Below are 17,680 nucleotides of genomic sequence, written 5' to 3'. Positions count from 1 at the left end.
TGGATCGTACAGCTTCCCTTCTCTAAAGTTGGTTCTTTATTCTATGCTCTCCCTCCCAAGTGTTTATTTTTCTTTTTTTTGCCGCAACAATGTATTTATTAGTATACTTCTTTTAACATAGATGGAGCCACCTTTCATTACTATCGAGGGACGACAGGCGCGTAGGAACACAATTTTCTAATGCGATACATCCTGATTGGCTGAGCAGCCCCTACCTTCCACAAAACAGCTTGTGAAATGAAGTGTAGCATTCACGCCTGCGTAGCCGGCAGAGAAGCACGAAATGTAAAGGTGTTAAGCCGCGACGCGTAGGAGTTCACCACAAAAGAAGCACAAACATAAAGAAATGAAGAAATAACTTTTTCCTTATTCTTGGCTCAACGCAAGGAAACACTGCATTTTAGAGACATGGCTAAATGATTCCATAATGCGATCGCACAGGAGGACTATGAAGATTTACAGAAATTATTAGGCACGAAATGCTTTTTGCGCCGGTTGCCAGCCGCCTTCAAGTGACCTTGAGCCAAAAGCCAGGGCTGAAGGGCAGGGTAGGCCAGGGCCAGGGCGAAGGCCAGGGCAGACACTGAAGACGAGAACGGAGCGAGAACATCCAGTCATCGTTGCGTGAACAAAACGATATCACATGGGCGAGTAGTCAAAACAAAAGAAAACTCTGGCTCCCGGCCAGAGTTACTGCCCAAACAAGTTACAAAAAAATAGTTTCCGAGTTGTTCCTAAAGTTTGTTCACAATATGAGTCAAGCTGTAACTTCTACTAAGCTGAAGTTTTATTTATCATTTCCAATAGCTAACGTTCAAAAGGCAGATACAGTGCCCCGTACACTTGACTGTCATCTTTTGGCGCTGAGACAGGGTTTGCTGTGTTCTTTTTAACGTCAGCAGTCCGTGAGTTTTGCGGCGTGGGTCTTGCGCCGCCTCCTTCCAGAGATGGCGCCACGCTGCGTGACCAGGTCAGCAGTGTCCGGCGCGCCGGGCATGGTTGCGATATGGTTTTAAGTAATTGTCGTAATTACTCCAACCAATCTGCTTAGCCGGTAGCCACTTGTTGCTTACAGCTACTCTCAATTATGGCAAAGACAGAATATTATAAACCTTTCGAATAAAAAAAAATTATTAGCAGAAATCTAAGTGCACTTAGTATACTCAGAATGAATAAAATTATTAGAAAGTTGATTTCACAGTAACACAGACTAAAACAAAACAAGTTATTAACAGTTAAGGTATCGTTGCAGCGAAGCAGGGTATTGGCGCTGCCATTGAGAGAACTGCAAAAAATAATCTGAATAGTGGGATGTTGCAAAACCTGAAGTGGTGAAAGATTATGTTGAAATGTATTCCCCCATGATATGATGCCATTATTAGTATGACTGAATATGTAAGCGAATTAAAGAAAGAAAATGTGTATGATGAGAAAAAAAATTAGGATGCTTTTAAGCGCTCGTCCCGTGTTCCTGCTTCAAATTTTTGTGTCATTCTTGCGCTACGTATCCCAGTTTGCATGTATCCCACCAACACGCCCAAACTTCTTCCCTGCTAAAGTGCTTTTAAGCTGTGCCCGAATGTCAAAGGCTGAGAGATTTGTAATGCGAGCAATACGGTTAACAAACATAACGATGGCATTAACATGAACGTCAAATGAAGTCCAGTAATGTGGAAAGTTCGCCTAGTTGGTAATTGATCATCATACCTTGCTGGTGAAGCAGCGCACTGACACGGACACAGTGAAGACACACAAGAAAAGCAGCGAGTGTCATCTTTTCTTGAGTGTCTTCACTGTGTCCGTGTAAGTGCGCTTCTTCACCAGCAAGGTATGATGGAGGACGTCCATAATTGGTCCACTATCACTTACACTAAGAAATGCGAGTCGATTAGAATGCCCAGTAATGAGGTTAGCTTAAGTTGACGTGACATAAAAACAAGAAATTTTAATATATTTTAATGAATAAGTAATAATTATCCTTGCACCTCTTGGACACGCTACAAAGAATAGCATTACATTCAGTAGTGACAGCGTTATTGCATGCTTTACTAAAAAAAACAGTACCACCGGCATTAACACGCAATGAGTACTGTCAGGAAGATCATTTATATTAAATAAAGAAAAAATATTGTACCAAATATTCAACCTTGAGTCGATCCTTGACTGAGCAACTAAGGTTATATTGAACAAAAATGTTTGATCCGCTTTTAAGAGGAATTGATCATAACACGAAAGTAACACGTGTATCTTAAAAAATCGTGCCAGCGTCGTCGCACACTAACAAGTACAAGTCGATAAAAGGGCACAATATTCTATCAGATCTCGCTTATACAGATCTCGCAAACGGATTCGGGGAACCTAATACGTGAATAGACGTTAGCGCTGTACCCTTCATAACACTACAAATGTTGAAGAAGTTATCCAAAGTAACTTACGAGGCGCGCTGCCGAAGTGTGCTTTCTCTCATGATACAAAATTTCCGTACAAAAGGAACAGAGAAAAGTGACGACAAGGCTTTACAGTATTCACGCAAAGAATAAGGAAAAAGCACGTAGCGACACCATTTGTAAAGTTGACACACAGATTTTCATCGTATAAGAACTTGTGTTTGTCTTCTTTTCCGTTGTGCCGTCCCGTAGCGCTATATTTCAAGGCGGTTCTCATGTCAGAACGGCCGTATTTGCGGCCATTCCTTTCGTATACATTTAGGCTCATTCGTTCTTGCGTGTTTCTGCTTGTGTTCCCATGAATTGTACAACGAGCGCAGCGGCAAACAGGGCCGCCAATTGCTTCTACGCGCGAAGTACACAAACCATGTCTGACTGATCACAGACGGTCTTGTTGTCGCTTAAATTAAGCATAGCATTCCTGACTTGTTAGCGTCTGGGTCTGGAGCGTTCCCGGTACGCTAAGGGGCCCGTTCCACCATTTCGTTCTTCGCATTAGCTCTGGTATAGCGCTTTCCAAGCCTGCAGAAAGGTCGAAGACACCTGGGCGCTGTCAAGATTGCCTGTTTTATGCGCCGCTCAGAACCATATTGTTCTGGCGGCCTGTCTCGCCACTCTTAGTATTTGCCCGGGAGCGAAAGCTTCGGCGTAAATGCAAACGACAGCCAGAAAACGGCCGCAAAAAGACGGCCAGAAGCAGGCAGATGCGACAATAAGTGGACGGGTGTATCTCCGTGGGCCTCAGGGCTTCCCGCTAAACGTTGAAAAATTTTTCCTTTTTCTTCCTCTCTTTCACACACGTTTTAACTGCTGTTCAAGTTCGCCGAAAATATATCAAGTACCTAGCCACGCTCATGGCCGCCAGCGTAAGTGAGATTCCGGAACCACGATTTCAGAACTATTGAGAAATGACAGTATATAGGTGTCGGATAAATCACGGGCTCTTTAAAGCATGTAAGGCACTCTGGAATGGAGTTCTGTGTGATAAGTTAGTTTTGCCGCTTACAGGATTATTTGAATGAGCTATGTCGGAAGCTCGGTTTCCCTAGTCAGTAGTGCGAATCTTCGTATGAAAAAATATATTTTTCTTTATTTTTTACGCTTAGGATGGTAAGCTCGAATTTCACCTCCTCGAGTGTACTACATCTCAGGCTTGTAGTGGCGCCTTACAACGGCAAACGATGTCGAAAGTGAGTGCGGCTATACTAATCCAGGTACAACGAAATTAGAAAGGTCCACTAAGCTTCAACAACAGACGCTCCCTCACCTGAACAGGAACTGGCCTGCCTGGCGCAGTATTCTGCCACTGCCTCCCAAAGGACTCATTCGATCAACCAATGGCCCTTAGCTGCGGAGCAGCAGACCAAGGCGGCGGTCAGACCTGTAACGCAGCAGAGGGTGCTAAGAATCTCTGCACTTGGACAGGATGCCAATGGAAACTGACCCTATCAACCTTTAACACCCGAACTCGAGTGAGGCTAGCTTAGCGTGACTCTTTGAGGAACTATCAGGCATTGTTTGAGATATTATTGGCCTTAGTGAGATTAGAAGAACTGGTGAGGCTTATACAGGTCTGGCTAACGGCCATGTATAAAGGTCTCCCAGATAAGATGCAATACGGGGTAGGATTCCTTATCCATAAGGACATAGCGGGTAACACTGACGAATTCTATAGCATTAATGAAAGGGTAGCAATAGTCGTAATCAAACTTATTAAGACGTATAGATTCAAGGTAGTGCAAGCCTACGCTCCAACATCCAGTCGTGACGATGGTGAAGTAGATCAGTTTTATGAAGATGTCGAATTAGCAAAGAGAAAACTGCAAACTCAGTATACTATAGTAATAGGCGACTTCAATGGAAAAGTGGGGAAAATGCACGCTGATGAACAAGCAGTTGAAAACTACGGCGTCGATTCTATAAACGCCAGAGGAGAGATGCCGGCAGAATTCGCGGAAAGGAATAAGCTGCGAATAATGAACACCTTTTTCAGGAAGCGTACCAACAGCAAGTGCACCTGGAAAAGCCCTCATTGTGAAACAAGAAATGAAATTGATATCTCCTTTCTGCCGATCCTAGCGTAGTGCAAGACGTAGAAGTGCTAGGTAGGGTAAAGTGCAGTGAGCATAGGCTAGTGGAGGCTACGATTCACGTCAGTTTGAAGAAAGAGTAAAATTGGTCAAGAAGAAGCAGGCCCACCTAGATGCAGTAAGGGTAAAAACAGGCAAATTCAGGTTGTTACTTGCAAACGATATGCAGCCTTATAACTGAGAGAAGAAGATGACATAGAGGTAATGAATGAAACCGTAACTAGGCTGGTTTCAGAGGCAGCATGTGAAGTGGGAGGTAAGGCACCAAGGCAACCAGTAGCCAAGCTCTTCCAAGTAACAAAGGATCTAATAAAGAAACGACAAAAAAAGGAAGGGTCCCAGAGATAAGATAGATTTTCCGGAAGTGTCAAAACTGAACAACAAGGAGAAAATAAGAAATATTCAAAATTATAACGTCAGAAAGACTGAGAAAGGAGTTAAAAATGGACAGAGCCTAAAATCAGTGAGAAGGAAACTTGGCATAGGACAAACCAAGACGTATGCAATGAAAGATAAGCAAGGTAATACCATCAGCAATGTCGAAGGTGTAAATGCAGCGAAAAAATTTTATACTGACCTGTGCAGTACCCAAACCAGCCACGATACCTGCATTCGAAGCAGTAGTGAACAGGTTGCAGAGGCTCCTTTAACTAGCCATAGGCTGGAAGGGCCTCGCAAGACATGAAATAGGGAAATGCGGCCGGAGAAGGTGGAATAACAGTCGATTTAACAAAATCTGGAGGAGACATAATGCTTGAAAAACTGGCGGCTCTTTAAGAGGAAGCTTTAGCTCGGGTGCTCCTATATAAATGCATGTAAAAGGAGAATTCGTTTTTCTCGGCAACCAATGCACCAAATTTGACGAAGTTTGTTGCATTTAAAAAGAAAAATTAGTCTAGTGACTGCTGGTTTCGAATTTCTGAGTTAGGTTGTCAATTTTTTAATAAAAATTGGCAAAAATCAAACATTTTCAGAGAACTAAACTATAAAGTTTACAACTCTGTAACTCAAAAACAAAAAATGGTAATAGAATTCTGTAAATTGCATCTAATAGTACATCTAAAGCGGACAAAATTAATGTTACACATGAATATAAAAAATTTGTAATACGCAAATACAGCTTTTGCAGAAACCTTGTAACCAACGTAACAAATTCACGCAAGATGTAAAATGACAATTGAATTTATCCGCTTTAAATTACCTAATGGATGCCGTTTACAGGACCGCTATATCTGTTGTTATTGCAGAGCTATGGATTTGTAAACTTCGTGCTTCTATATTATTAAACTTCTGAATTTTTGAATATTCTCGCAGTAAAATTCAGGCCCAAAATCGAAATTCGTGTTCCAAGAGTCACTAGAATTTAACTTTCTCTCTCAAATGCAACAAATTTGATTAAAATCGGTCCAGGGGTTATCTTAGAAAAACGTTTTTGCGTTTTACATGTATTTGAATAGGCCGCGTCGGAGTTGGGCCTTAGCTAAAGCTCAGGCCCAACTCCGACGCGAAGTTTTTATAGACTTCAAGGGTCCCGGAAAATTGGAAGAATGCAAACATCATACTAGTCAACAAAAAAGAGATAATCAATAATTGAAATGTTATAGGCCAATTAGCTTACTCCCATTATTATATATGGTATTCACCAAGTTGTCCTTATTCTCCAATAGAATAAGGGCAACACTGGACTTTAGTCAAACAAGGGAACAGGCTCGCTTCAGGAAGGCATACTCTACAATGTATCACATCCCTGTCGTTAATCAGGTTATCGAGAAATTCTCAGAGTAGAATAAGCCTCTCTATATGGCTTTCATAGATTACCAAAATGCATTTGATTCAGTAGATACGCCAGCAGTGAGAGAGGCATTAGGTTATCAAACAGTACAGGCTACTTACGTAAATATCTGGGGATATACCTACAGATATTCTACAGCTACCTTAATTCTACACAAGAAAAGCAGGATGATACGTATATAGAAAGAAGTCCGACAAGGAGACACATTCTCTCCAATACCATTCACTCGATGATTGGAGGAAGTATTCAAGCTATTAAACTTGGAAGGATTAGAAGTAAGGACCCACGACGAATATCTCAGCAACCTTCGGTTTGCAGGTGACATTGTCGTGTTCAGCAACACTGGAAACTAGTTACAACAACTAATTGAGGACCTTAACAGAGGAGGTGTAAGAGTGGGGTTGAAGAATAATACGGGCAGAAGAGAAAGATAATCATGAATAGCCGGGCAAGGAAACAAGAGTTCAGGATCGCCAGCCAGCCTCTAGAGTCTGTGAAGGAACATGTTTACCTAGGTCAATTATTCACTGGGAGCCCGGATCATGAGAAGCAAATTCACTGAAGAATAGGAATGGTTTGGAGGGCATTCGGAAGATCTTGTCAGATCTTGACTGGAAGCTACGATTATCATTGAAAAGGAAGGGGTACAATCAGTGCATTTTACCGGTGCTGCCATACAGCGCAGAAACTTGGAGACTGATCAAGAAGCTTCAGAACAAGTTAAGGACCTTGCAAGGAGCGATGGAACGATGGAAACCGCTAGACTATTTTTTACCTTTTGCCGTGCCACGTACAGACAATATCATCAATAAAATGTGAGGATCAATATTTTTTCCCTCGGGTTGACCTGTGTAAGAATAGTAGCAGGTGCCCCAGCAAGCTGACTACAAGTAGTACAGTGCCTTTCAGGCGCCTGCGATGTCTACAAGCACAACCATTTACCATTCGGCTGGAAGAATTCTGGAGCTTGGTTTCAGAAAATGATGAATCACATTTCTCGATGAGTTTATGGGAAAGTTTGCTAAAGTGTACATTGACTACATCATCATATTGTTACGGGGAAATAAGATATATGTATTTACAATGTATACAGTTACGGGGTTGTGGCTCAGTAGTCAGGGTACCACCATCTACCTATCGTCGAGACATGTCGACCTCCTCTTCACCTCACAACGTCCTTTCGTCCACAGCGGCACAAACTCGTACGTGACATTAAGCGCCGGCGGCATAACCATCGTCTCGATGTTTCCTAGGGTGTCGAATCAGTGTGCGAATTACAGGGCGTTAGTCGCGAAACGTGTAGGATATCTGTTTTTGGTGGGGTAGAAGACATCGAAGTCACAAGTAATATCTCATACGTGAGGCTGGTGACTTGGGGAAGAACTCGGTATGGCTCGAGGTATTGCGGCAGCAGTTTTTCGCAAAGGCTGACGTGACGGGAGGGTAACCAAAGCAGGAGAAGTGACGCAGGGCTGAAATGAACGTCCCGAAGACGACTGTCGTAACGATTCTTTTGGCTAGTATGAGACGCGAGAAGACGGTCACAGGCAATGCGACATGCTGTGGCCACGCGAACAATGGCGTCATGAGCATAGAACGTGGTAGTGGTGTATCGGAAGGGAGCAGCGAGTCAATAGGCCGGAGTCGGTCACGGCCATATAGTAGATAGAACGGAGAATAACCAGTAATATTGTGACACGACGAATCGTACGCGAACGTCACGAACGGTAAGGTGCAGTCCCAATCCCGTTGATCATCGGACACGTAAATGGAAAGCATGTCCGTGAGTGTACGGTTGAGACGCTCGGTAAGTCCGTTTGTCTGTGGGTGGTAGGCCGTCGTGAACTTGTGGGGCGTGGAGCAAGAGTGAAAAAGGTCGCCGACAAGCTTAGAAAGAAAACAGCGGGCCCTATCAGTGAGTAGTTGACGTGGGGCACCATGATGTAGGATCACCTCATGAAGGAGAAAATCAGCCACATCAGTTGCGCAGCTCGTAGCGAGGGCCCGCATTATGGCTTAACGCGTGGTATAGTCCATCGCAATGGCCACCCATTTGTTGCCCAAGGACGAACTTGAAAATGGGCCAAGAAGGTCCAGGCCGATCCGGTAAAATGGCTCACTGGAAATATCTATAGGCTGAAGGTGCCCAGCGGGAGACAATGGAGGCTTCATGCGGCATTGACAAAGTTCGCAGGCAGCGACGTAACTTCGAACAGAGCGATATAGCCCAGGCCAGAAAAATCGCCTCCGCACACGGTCGTACGTACGAGAGACATCCAAATGACCAGCGGTGGGCACATCGTGGAACTCCGAGAGAATTGTCGAGCGCAAGTACTGGGGAATGACAAGAAGCAGTTCAGAACTATGTGGTCTTATATTTCGTCGGTATAAGGTCTCGTCCTGGAGAACAAACATACCGAGGGAAACGTCCTGTTGCTCCGAGGTAAGGCATTCGATGATGGATCGCGAATGTCGGTCACGACGCTGCTCGTCAGCAGTGCGTCAGAAGTCGGAGATCGACAAAACGCAGGTATCTGTATCGGTTTCGGTGCCATCGGGAGGGTCAATAGGATGACGCGAAAGGTAGTCGGCGTCTTTCTGTAGGCGCCCAGATTTGTAGGACACGGAAAAGGTGTACTCTAGCAGGCGTAAAGCCCAGCGGCCCAGACGGCCTGTCGGATCCCTGAGTGAGGATAGCCAACATAAGGCATGATGGTCTGTCATGACGGCGAAATGTCGACCGAACAGGTAAGGGTGGAACTTAGCAATGGACCAAACAAGGGCCAAGCATTCACGTTCTGTTATAGAGTAGTTGCGCTCTGGTGCTGAAAGAAGACGGCTAGCATACGCGATCACGCGATTGGTGTCCCGCTGCCGTTGGGACAAGACAGTGCCAATGCCATGGCCGCTTGCATCAGTGCGACCTTCTGTGTAGGCATGCAGATCAAAATGACCCAACACGGGTGGATTGATAAGGTGACTGATAAGCATTGAAAATGCTGCAGGCCTGGTCGAGTCCCCAACATAAAGTAGTGTCCTTTTTGAGGTCTGTGAGAGGACGAGCGATTTCGGCAAAGTTCTGGATAAATCGCCGGAAATAGGAACACAGCCCTAGGAAACTTCGGAGATCGGTAGAAGAACGTGGAAGTGGAAACTCACCAATGGCACGAACTTTATCAGGATCAGACTGGACGCCTGCAGCGTCACTCAAGTGACCAAGTACTCGTATTTGGCGGTGGCCGAAATGACATTTCGCAGAATTTAGTTGAAGGCCAGCTCGTCGAAAAACACCAAGGATAGCTGAGAGTCGGGGAAGGTGGCTCTCAAACGTTGGTGAAAAAACAATGACGTCATAAAATTAGCAGATGCGCGTGGTCCATTTGAATCCGCGCAGAAAAGAGTCAGTCATGCGCTCGAAGGTAGCAGGGGCATTGCGCAGTCCGAAAGGCGTCACTTGAAAATGGTAGAGACCATCTGGGGTGACGAAGGCGTCTTTTCTCGATCTCGTTCCTCCACTGCGAGTTGCCAGTAGCGAGAGCGCAAATGAATCAACGAGAAATAACCGGCACCGTGTGAGCAGTCCAGCGCGTCATGAATACGCGGAAGCGGATTGACGTCCTTTTTGGTAATCTTAATAAGGTGACGGTAATCGATACAATATCTCCAGGTGTTGTCCCTCTTTTTAACCAGGACGACAGGTGACGCCCATGGACTGCAGGAAGGCTCGATAATACCTTCGGAGATAATTTTGTCCACCTCCGTTTGGATCATCTGGCGTTCAGCCACAAACACACGGTAGGGCCGCCGGTGCGTCACCAGTATGGATTGGATGAGTGACGACAAGGGTTCGACCTAGCGGGCGATTGCCAAAATCAGAGATTTCTTCATAGAACATGAGAATGCAGCGAAGGGCGTCGGCGTAATCAGGTCGTAAATCAGGAGCTATTATTGGTGTAAACTTGTCGTTGCGTGGAGTAGGAGGGGCAGAAGCTGGCGCAGTGTCGAATCGTAGTTCGCGCTTAAGAGCAGCTACTCCACAGTGTTGCAAAGGGGACAGCACATCGAGAGATACACCCTCAGGAAGCACTTGCAGACACGAACCAAACTTCAGAAGAGGAAGCCGCGCTTTATTATTGACGAGAGTTACAATTGAACTTGGTGGCGCTATTTGACGGGCCAGTAGGACGTCGCAAAGTGGTGACACCACGTAAGGACCATCTCGAAGTGGTGGGGAAAGCGACATGAGGACGTAAGTCGCAGCATCAGGTTGCAGTCGAACAAATGCAGTAGAACGAAGTCGGGACTTGTGGTCGTCGGTCGGGTCGGCAAAGTAATGGGACAATCCAGGGCGAAGGGTGCCGGTTACACAGTCAATAAGTGCTGAATGGGCAGTCAGAAAGTCGATTCCAAGAATCACTTCGTGGGGACACTCGGCCAGTACGGCGAACAGGACTAACACTGGACGGCCGGCAATGGTAACACGGGTGGCGTACATTCCCATCACGGCTGTTGTACTGCCATTAGCTAATCGGTCGGCAGGTGACTCGGCAGGTGTCAGGAATTTACGGAGACGGCTGCGTAGATCTGATCGCATAACTGACACATGAGCGCCAATATTGATGAGGGCTTGAACGGGTACATCATCAACAAAAAATTCAACAAGGTTCGGTCGAGCAGTAGAGGCCAGCAGAGGGTTTGCAGTCCATGTCCTCAATGCAGCCGCACCTCCGGGGGCTGCATTGCAGAGTTTCGCAAGAAGCGGCCCGCGTAGGACGGGGACGAGGGACGACGACGTGTGGGCGAACGGGACTGACGGCGTTGCGGTGAGGGCGACGCAACGTGGTGTTTCCCCGAGGTGGAAGGCCGGCGTGATATGGTTCAGAGAGGGGCGACAGAGGCCGAAGGTCTCGGTCGATGCGGCTACTACGGCAGTGGCGCGAGATGTGACCGACCCGGGAGCAAGCAAAGCAAATTGGCCTGTCATCCGGTGTTTGCCACTCAAAGGGGTTCCGATATTGATTTGGGAACGACTGTTCAGGTGCAGCAGAGACAATGACAGGAGCGGTAGGGGTGGGACATGGGCGGACGGCAGACTGGATGTCCATGTTTGCAATTTCTTGGGGGACAACAGTTGAATAAGCGAGATGGTCATGTTGTCATATGTATGGGGGCAGTGAGAACTTGCAGTCATAGCCTCAAGTTCGCGACGGATCACCTGCGTCAGACTTGGCGTTGTAGGCGAATGTGACGCCGGAGGGTCGTTGCAGGAGGAAGTGGCAGCCGTATTCCGAATTCGGTCGAAGCGTTGAACGATGCGTTTGTTCTCCGCTTGCTCAAAATTCCGGCATTCCTTAATGATGGACTCAACCGTTCCTGCAAAGCAGTAGGTTGAACGCGTCGTCCGCGATGCCCTTCAAGATATGTCCTACCTTATCGGCCTCCAGCATGTCCGCGTCCGCTTTACGGCAGAGAGCCAGAACGTCTTGAATATACGCGACGTACGATTCGGTTGATGTCTGGGCACGAGACACTAGCTCTTTCTTTGCCTCCATTTGACGTCCCACAGGGCTTCCGAAAAGATCGCGTCGCTTTTCCTTGCAGGAGGCTCACTTTCTAATGTCGTTTTCATGCGTCTCGAACCATACCTTCGCGGTTCCTCCCAAGTGAAAGATCACGTTGGCGAGCAAAAGTGTGGCATCCCAGTTGTTGTGCTCACCGGATCGTTCATACGACGTCAGCCAGTCTTCGACGTCGACCTTGCCACTGCCGGTGAAGATTCCCGGGTGACCTAGCTGGGTTGGCACTAGTGCTGCTGGTGTTTGGGCGGCGGAGGCAGCATCAGCGGCGGCGGCAGCGTCAGTAGCCATAACAGCGCAACCGATGTGACGCCCGCTGCGAAGATCCAGGGCCGGCTTGTGGCCAGAGTACCCCGCACGTCCACCAAAGTGTTACGGGGAAATAAAATATATGCATTTACAATATATACAGTGAAGGGTTGTAGCTCAGTAGTCAGGGTACCACCATCTACCGATCGTCGAGGCACATCAACCTCCTCTTCACCTCACAACGTCCTGTCGTCCACAGCGGCACAAACTCGTACGTGACAATATACTCCCGTACAAGACAAGAACATGAAAAACACCTTTCGTGCATATTGGAAGCCCTCAGCAAGTCAAAGTTCAAAATTCAGAAGAAGAATGACGAATTCTTTCAGACGAATGTTGTCTTTCTAGGAAGAAATTTTGACCATAAATCTAAAACAACAAAACAAGAAACTGTACAAAGGATGAAGAAGATTGTCGAGCCATATGACATTCAGCTCCTCCGTATTTTTCTTGGACACGCTTCTCATTTCCGCTCGTTCAAAAGTAATAGGCCGAAAAGTAATGATGCCTCACTAAGCTCACGCAAAAGGATGTAGCCATTGGATTGAGTGAAGAGTGCCAGAAAGCGTACAAGTACTACGCTGAAACTATATGGTGGGATCTTGTGCTACCTGACTTTCGGACGGGCACTTCACCACGCGGTGGAGGGGTCATTTTTTATCAACGAGACACAAAGGAGCAGCACGAATGTCAACGCGTGGGATTGGATATTATTTTTCTACATTCTCAATAGTTCAATAACATCAAAGGACCATACAAAAAAGGTACTGGCTGTGGTAATAACATTTACGTATGTCAGAAGCTACATAGAGGGTCGCAATTCCGGCTTCTCGCTGACAACCGAGCGCTAACCTACCTCTTCGGGTTATCACAGCCTAAGGACAAGGGATGTCGCGTCGGAACAGTGAAATAGGAAACCACTTTCAAGTTGAGCCATTCACCCGGTGACAAGCTCCATGAAGCAAATGCTCTTTCCAGGCTCCACATCACAGAGGTGAACACATCTGCTCATGAACATGTTTACAGCTTGTCGGTAGGCAGCGAAGACTTGACCTGCGATAATGAGTGTGCCAGGAAGTTTTGTGACAAAGGTTTTGAAGCTGTACCATGAGAGCCCGGAGCCAGGACGGCACGCTTTATTCTGGAAAACTCATTAAAAAGAAGTCCATTCACGTAGACAGCCATTGTTGCGATACAACAGATGTTTGAGACATGGCTCAAAGGGAGACGAAGACGGCCACCTGGGCATGGCACAAGCTGGTTTCCACCTTGGCCTCTGGCTGCGCTGCTTTTGTAAATACACTGTAGTTAGTTCCTTTGTTTGCGTCTCTACACAAGTAACATTTTGGTGGAGGTTTGCGATCCCCGTCCTCACCCCGGAACTCCGCAGCGGTCGCTACATCGAGCTCGCTACAATGCCTCCGGAGATGGGGCTCCGCCAGCGTCGGGTACGCCTCATCCGACGGCTGTAGTCGTGACGCTTTCGCACGCTCGCCACTCTACTCTGCTTTACGGCCTGGACGGCACTGGCGTCGTAGAGTGGATGAACCTTTATCAACGCTTCAGTACTAATAAAAGGTTGGATCCAATGATTCTTTTCCCCAAAGTATATTTTTTTTTACCTGAGTGGCACTCCACGCGTGTGGTGCTAAACCCACTAAGACAAATTAACATACTGAGATATTTTCAATGAAAAACTTCGCGAATTGTTCGGGAACCCCGTCGGGCGCACGGTCGTAGCCACAAAGACCCTCGCTACCCGTGTTCAGAGCCCCACCGGCATATATGCCTCATAAATACAGGACGTGCTGGCTCTGCCGCAAAATTGACGACAAGATTTTTGAAACATATGCAGCGGCGCACATATTAAAGGGTATCGCCGACTTGATAAGGTGGAAGCGTGGGCGAGTTGGTGATGTGATATCGACATGTTTGCACAGCGCAAAAGACGAGGGCTGAAGGAAGAACACAACACAGGCGCTGACTTCAACTGATATTTATTTGCGAAATCGCCAGATATATACATGAGCAAAAATAATGAAAAAACAACTTTCGCTTACGTCACACATGAACCGCCATTGAATCTAAGCCAGAGGCTTTATTTCGTATTTCGTGACGGCAATAGACGGCACGCTGAGGCAAAAGTCGCCCAGTCGCTGTATCTTGTCAGCCTCTATGATTTCACGCCTAAGGTGTTCTCTGTTAAAATTACGACGCAGTTTTCAAATTCAGGGTCACAATGGCAGCCTCTGCCGTGAATGCCAAGATGACCTTGCGCGGTGGTATAACCATTGTAAAAATGCTCGCTCAATCGCTCATTTAAACATCTGCCTGTTTGGCCAACGTATTTCTTTCCGCAAGTCAAGGGAATCGTGTAGACCACACGCAGGGCGCATGCTGCAAACCGCTTCCTATGGTAAGTATGGCAAATATTTCGTCGTGTGGCATGAGCATTCACACGCCTACAGAGCGCTGATAATTTTTCCGGGGTAGAAAAAAGAAATTTAACATCTTCTTCACTGCCTATCTTCTTCAGGCTGTGCGATAACTTGTGCAAGTAAGGGAGCACCGCGACTGCCTTATTGTTTCTGGCAGCGCTGTGAGCTGGTGCTTTGTCTCCCAGCTTCATTTTCTTTAATATCTTTTCTGCGACAGAAACTAACAGAAGCTCTGGGTACCCAGCATATGTTAGGCGGGAGGCCTGCACTTGGAGACTGCGCGTTAAAGAGTGGAAGCAAGACTTGTTTAGGGCATTTGTGAAGCAAAGATTTACAAATGCCCCATTTAACCAGTTTGGAATAGGCTAACAGACAAGACAAAAGTGGCTTCTTCCCTCTGGGCTCGTGCATCCAGCACAAGTGATCATCATCCTCATCGTTATCAGCAGGACGAAGGCCTCTCCTTGCAATCTCTAATTAACCCTGTCCTTCGCCAACCGATTCCAACTACCACCCGCAAATCTTACAATGCTTAGTATCTGTAGAGATACTAAGTCGCAAATTTAAAAACCTTAACCAGTTATCTACCGGTAGCTCATGCGTCAGGGCAAGTGGCAACAAACACTGGTTGAATAGGCAGAGTCCAGCTGAAACAGCAGGCTAAAAACCTTGACCTTCACACGCAAGAAGTAACAAGAAGCCATCAACAAAATGGAAAACATTTACGACGAGGGTGTTATCAAGGCGGCTAGCAATAAGTCGGTCATGGTAAGCGAGAAAAATGTCGCCTAAAACTGGTGGTCTGCATGAACCAATGCACACACAGCTTTTCTTTATGTAAATGTGTTCATGCCATCAGGCAAACGTTGACCTCAAATGTAATCCAAGCAGCTCAACGAATCCGTTTACCTAAACATCAGAAGCATTCTGCAACGTAACTGAGCCATAAATGTCGACACAGTCCTCAATGCACTCTAGCAGCGTATCATGCGGTAATGCACAGGTGATACCTGCGCGGTATCATGCACCGGTCTTTGATGTCATTGAAACAGGCGTTGAGGCCCTCGTCATTACTTGACATATACGCAATGATACCATTACACTCTCTTACCAAAAAAGAGTCGTCAGTTTTCGGCTGGTTAAGTTTCTCCTGTAAAAACAAACCAAACACTTTGCTGACAAGTCTCCTTCTCGGAGGAAATGACTCGTAGCGGCCAGTCAACCTTGTGGGTTTCGACAGTGAAAAACCAATCCAAGCTAGGCTTTTTGCTCTTGTCGGTAGATTCAACGTTTACCTCATGGCATGAACACATTTACATAAAAAACTCATAGCCTTTACACTCTGTTAAGAAGGATGACCAGCGAAGCGGTGTATGTGGGCCCCTTAATGACGAGCTGCACCTACGCCGCGGGTTAGACGGGCATTGCACTACCTTCGGGATCGGCCCACGTATGGGGAGTACTTAACGCCTGCTGCACCTCCGCCGCAGGTAGGGCCGGTATTGCACTATATTTAGGGTAGGCCCACGCATGAGGAGTGCTTAACGCTTTCTTCACCTCTGCCGCGGGTCGGGCCGGTATTGCACTATCTTCGGGATCGGCCCACGTAAGTGGAGTGCTTAAAGCCTGCTTCACCTCCACCGCGGGTCGGCCCGGCATTACACTATCTTCGGTGGGGAGTACTTAACGCCTGCATTACCTCCGTCACGGGTCGGCCCGGCGTTGCACTATCCTCAGGATCGGCCCACGTATGGGAAGTGCTGAACGCCTCCTTCACCTCCGCCTGAAATTGATTTCCTACTTTCTGCCGATCCCAGCATAGTGCCGGGTGTAGAAGCGATAGGTAAAGTCCATTTATAGGGTAGGGTAGATCGGTAGGGTTCACCTCAATTTTAACAGGGAAAGAGTATAATTGGTCAAGAAAAAAAACAGGTCAACTTAGATGCACCAAGGGTAAAAGCAGACAAATTTAGGCTGGTACTTGCAAGCAAATATACAGCCTTAGAACAGAGAAATGATGATGATGATGATGAAATAGAAGTAATGAATGAAGCCGTAACGAGGCTGGCTTCAGAGGCATCAATTGAAGTGGGAGGCAAGGCACCAAGGCAAGCAGTAGGCAAGCTCTCCCAAGTAACAAAGGACCTAATAAAGAAACGACAAAGAATGAAAATGTTCATCTCAAGAGATAAGGTATAATTCGCGGAACAGTCAAAACTGATCAACAAAGCGAGAATAAGTGATATTAGAAATTATAACGCGAGAAAGACTGAAGAAGCCGTAAAAAATGGACGCAGCCTGAAATCAGTGAGAAGGAAACTTGGCATACGACAAACCGTCATGTATGCACTGAAACATAAGCAGGGTAATATTGTTACGTTGAGAAAGACAAAGACGAAAGAGGCTATTTACAGGTTATTTACACTGGAATCAGACAGCCAGGCCGACACTGGCCCGCGCCAAGGCACAGATCAACTTCATCGTCGTTCTCGCGGCGGCTCGTCTCTTGAGTATCGCCCGATAATATCGTAATACTAACGCCCGGCGGCAAAAGCGCCGTCATGGTGCTGTTAAATATCCAAGGCGCGTGGAGAGTTGTAGGGCTTGAGTGGCGCGATGTTGACAGTGTCACTGGTTGTCACAGCGGAGGACGTAGTGGGCGGGGCTAGAACAATTTCATAGGTGACATCGGTCACTTGGCAGAGCACGCGATATGAGCCTGTATAACAGGAAAGCAGTTTCTCACAAAGGCCAACTTTACACGATGGTGACCAAAGCAACTCGAGGATGCCAGGCACAAAATGGACATCACGGTGACGGAGGTCGTAGCGTTGCTTATGTTTGTCTTGAAACACTTGTAGACGAACGCGCGCAAGTTGACGAGCATGGTCAGCATGGGCGATTGCATCACGGGCATAAGCGCTAGTTGAAGCTGTGGTGCACGGAAGCACAGTGTCTAGTAGTAGTATCGGTTCTCGGCCATACGAGAGGTAAAACGGGAAAAAGCCAGCAGTTTCGAGCCGGGAAG

General features: G+C 46.7%; 1 protein-coding gene across 4 annotated transcripts in view; it reads right to left on the bottom strand.

Annotated features, from left to right (window-relative positions):
- LOC142583454 (uncharacterized) overlaps positions 1-17,680 on the bottom strand; it is a 718,432-nt gene that overhangs the window by 91,169 nt on the left and 609,583 nt on the right. Inside the window, exons 3-4 of one of the 4 annotated variants that reach the window (XR_012828635.1) lie at positions 3,715-3,828; positions 526-583 (exon numbers count right to left, since the gene is read on the bottom strand). The exons of 1 other annotated variant lie outside the window; for it this stretch is intronic. Coding sequence is in view for 1 of the 3 variants with exons in the window: in XM_075693925.1 (XP_075550040.1) it covers positions 447-583 (137 nt within the window). In the remaining 2 variants the exon portion in view is untranslated. Of the gene's footprint in view, positions 1-431; positions 584-3,714; positions 3,829-17,680 lie in introns of those variants that run through there. 2 more of the 4 variants (XR_012828634.1, XM_075693925.1) reach the window with 2 other exon arrangements.

This window comes from Dermacentor variabilis, chromosome 5 (assembly GCF_050947875.1).
Source record: "Dermacentor variabilis isolate Ectoservices chromosome 5, ASM5094787v1, whole genome shotgun sequence".
NCBI lineage: Eukaryota > Metazoa > Arthropoda > Arachnida > Ixodida > Ixodidae > Dermacentor > Dermacentor variabilis.
Note: the sequence above shows the minus strand (reverse complement) of the source record. Positions and strands in the feature narration are given on the sequence as shown.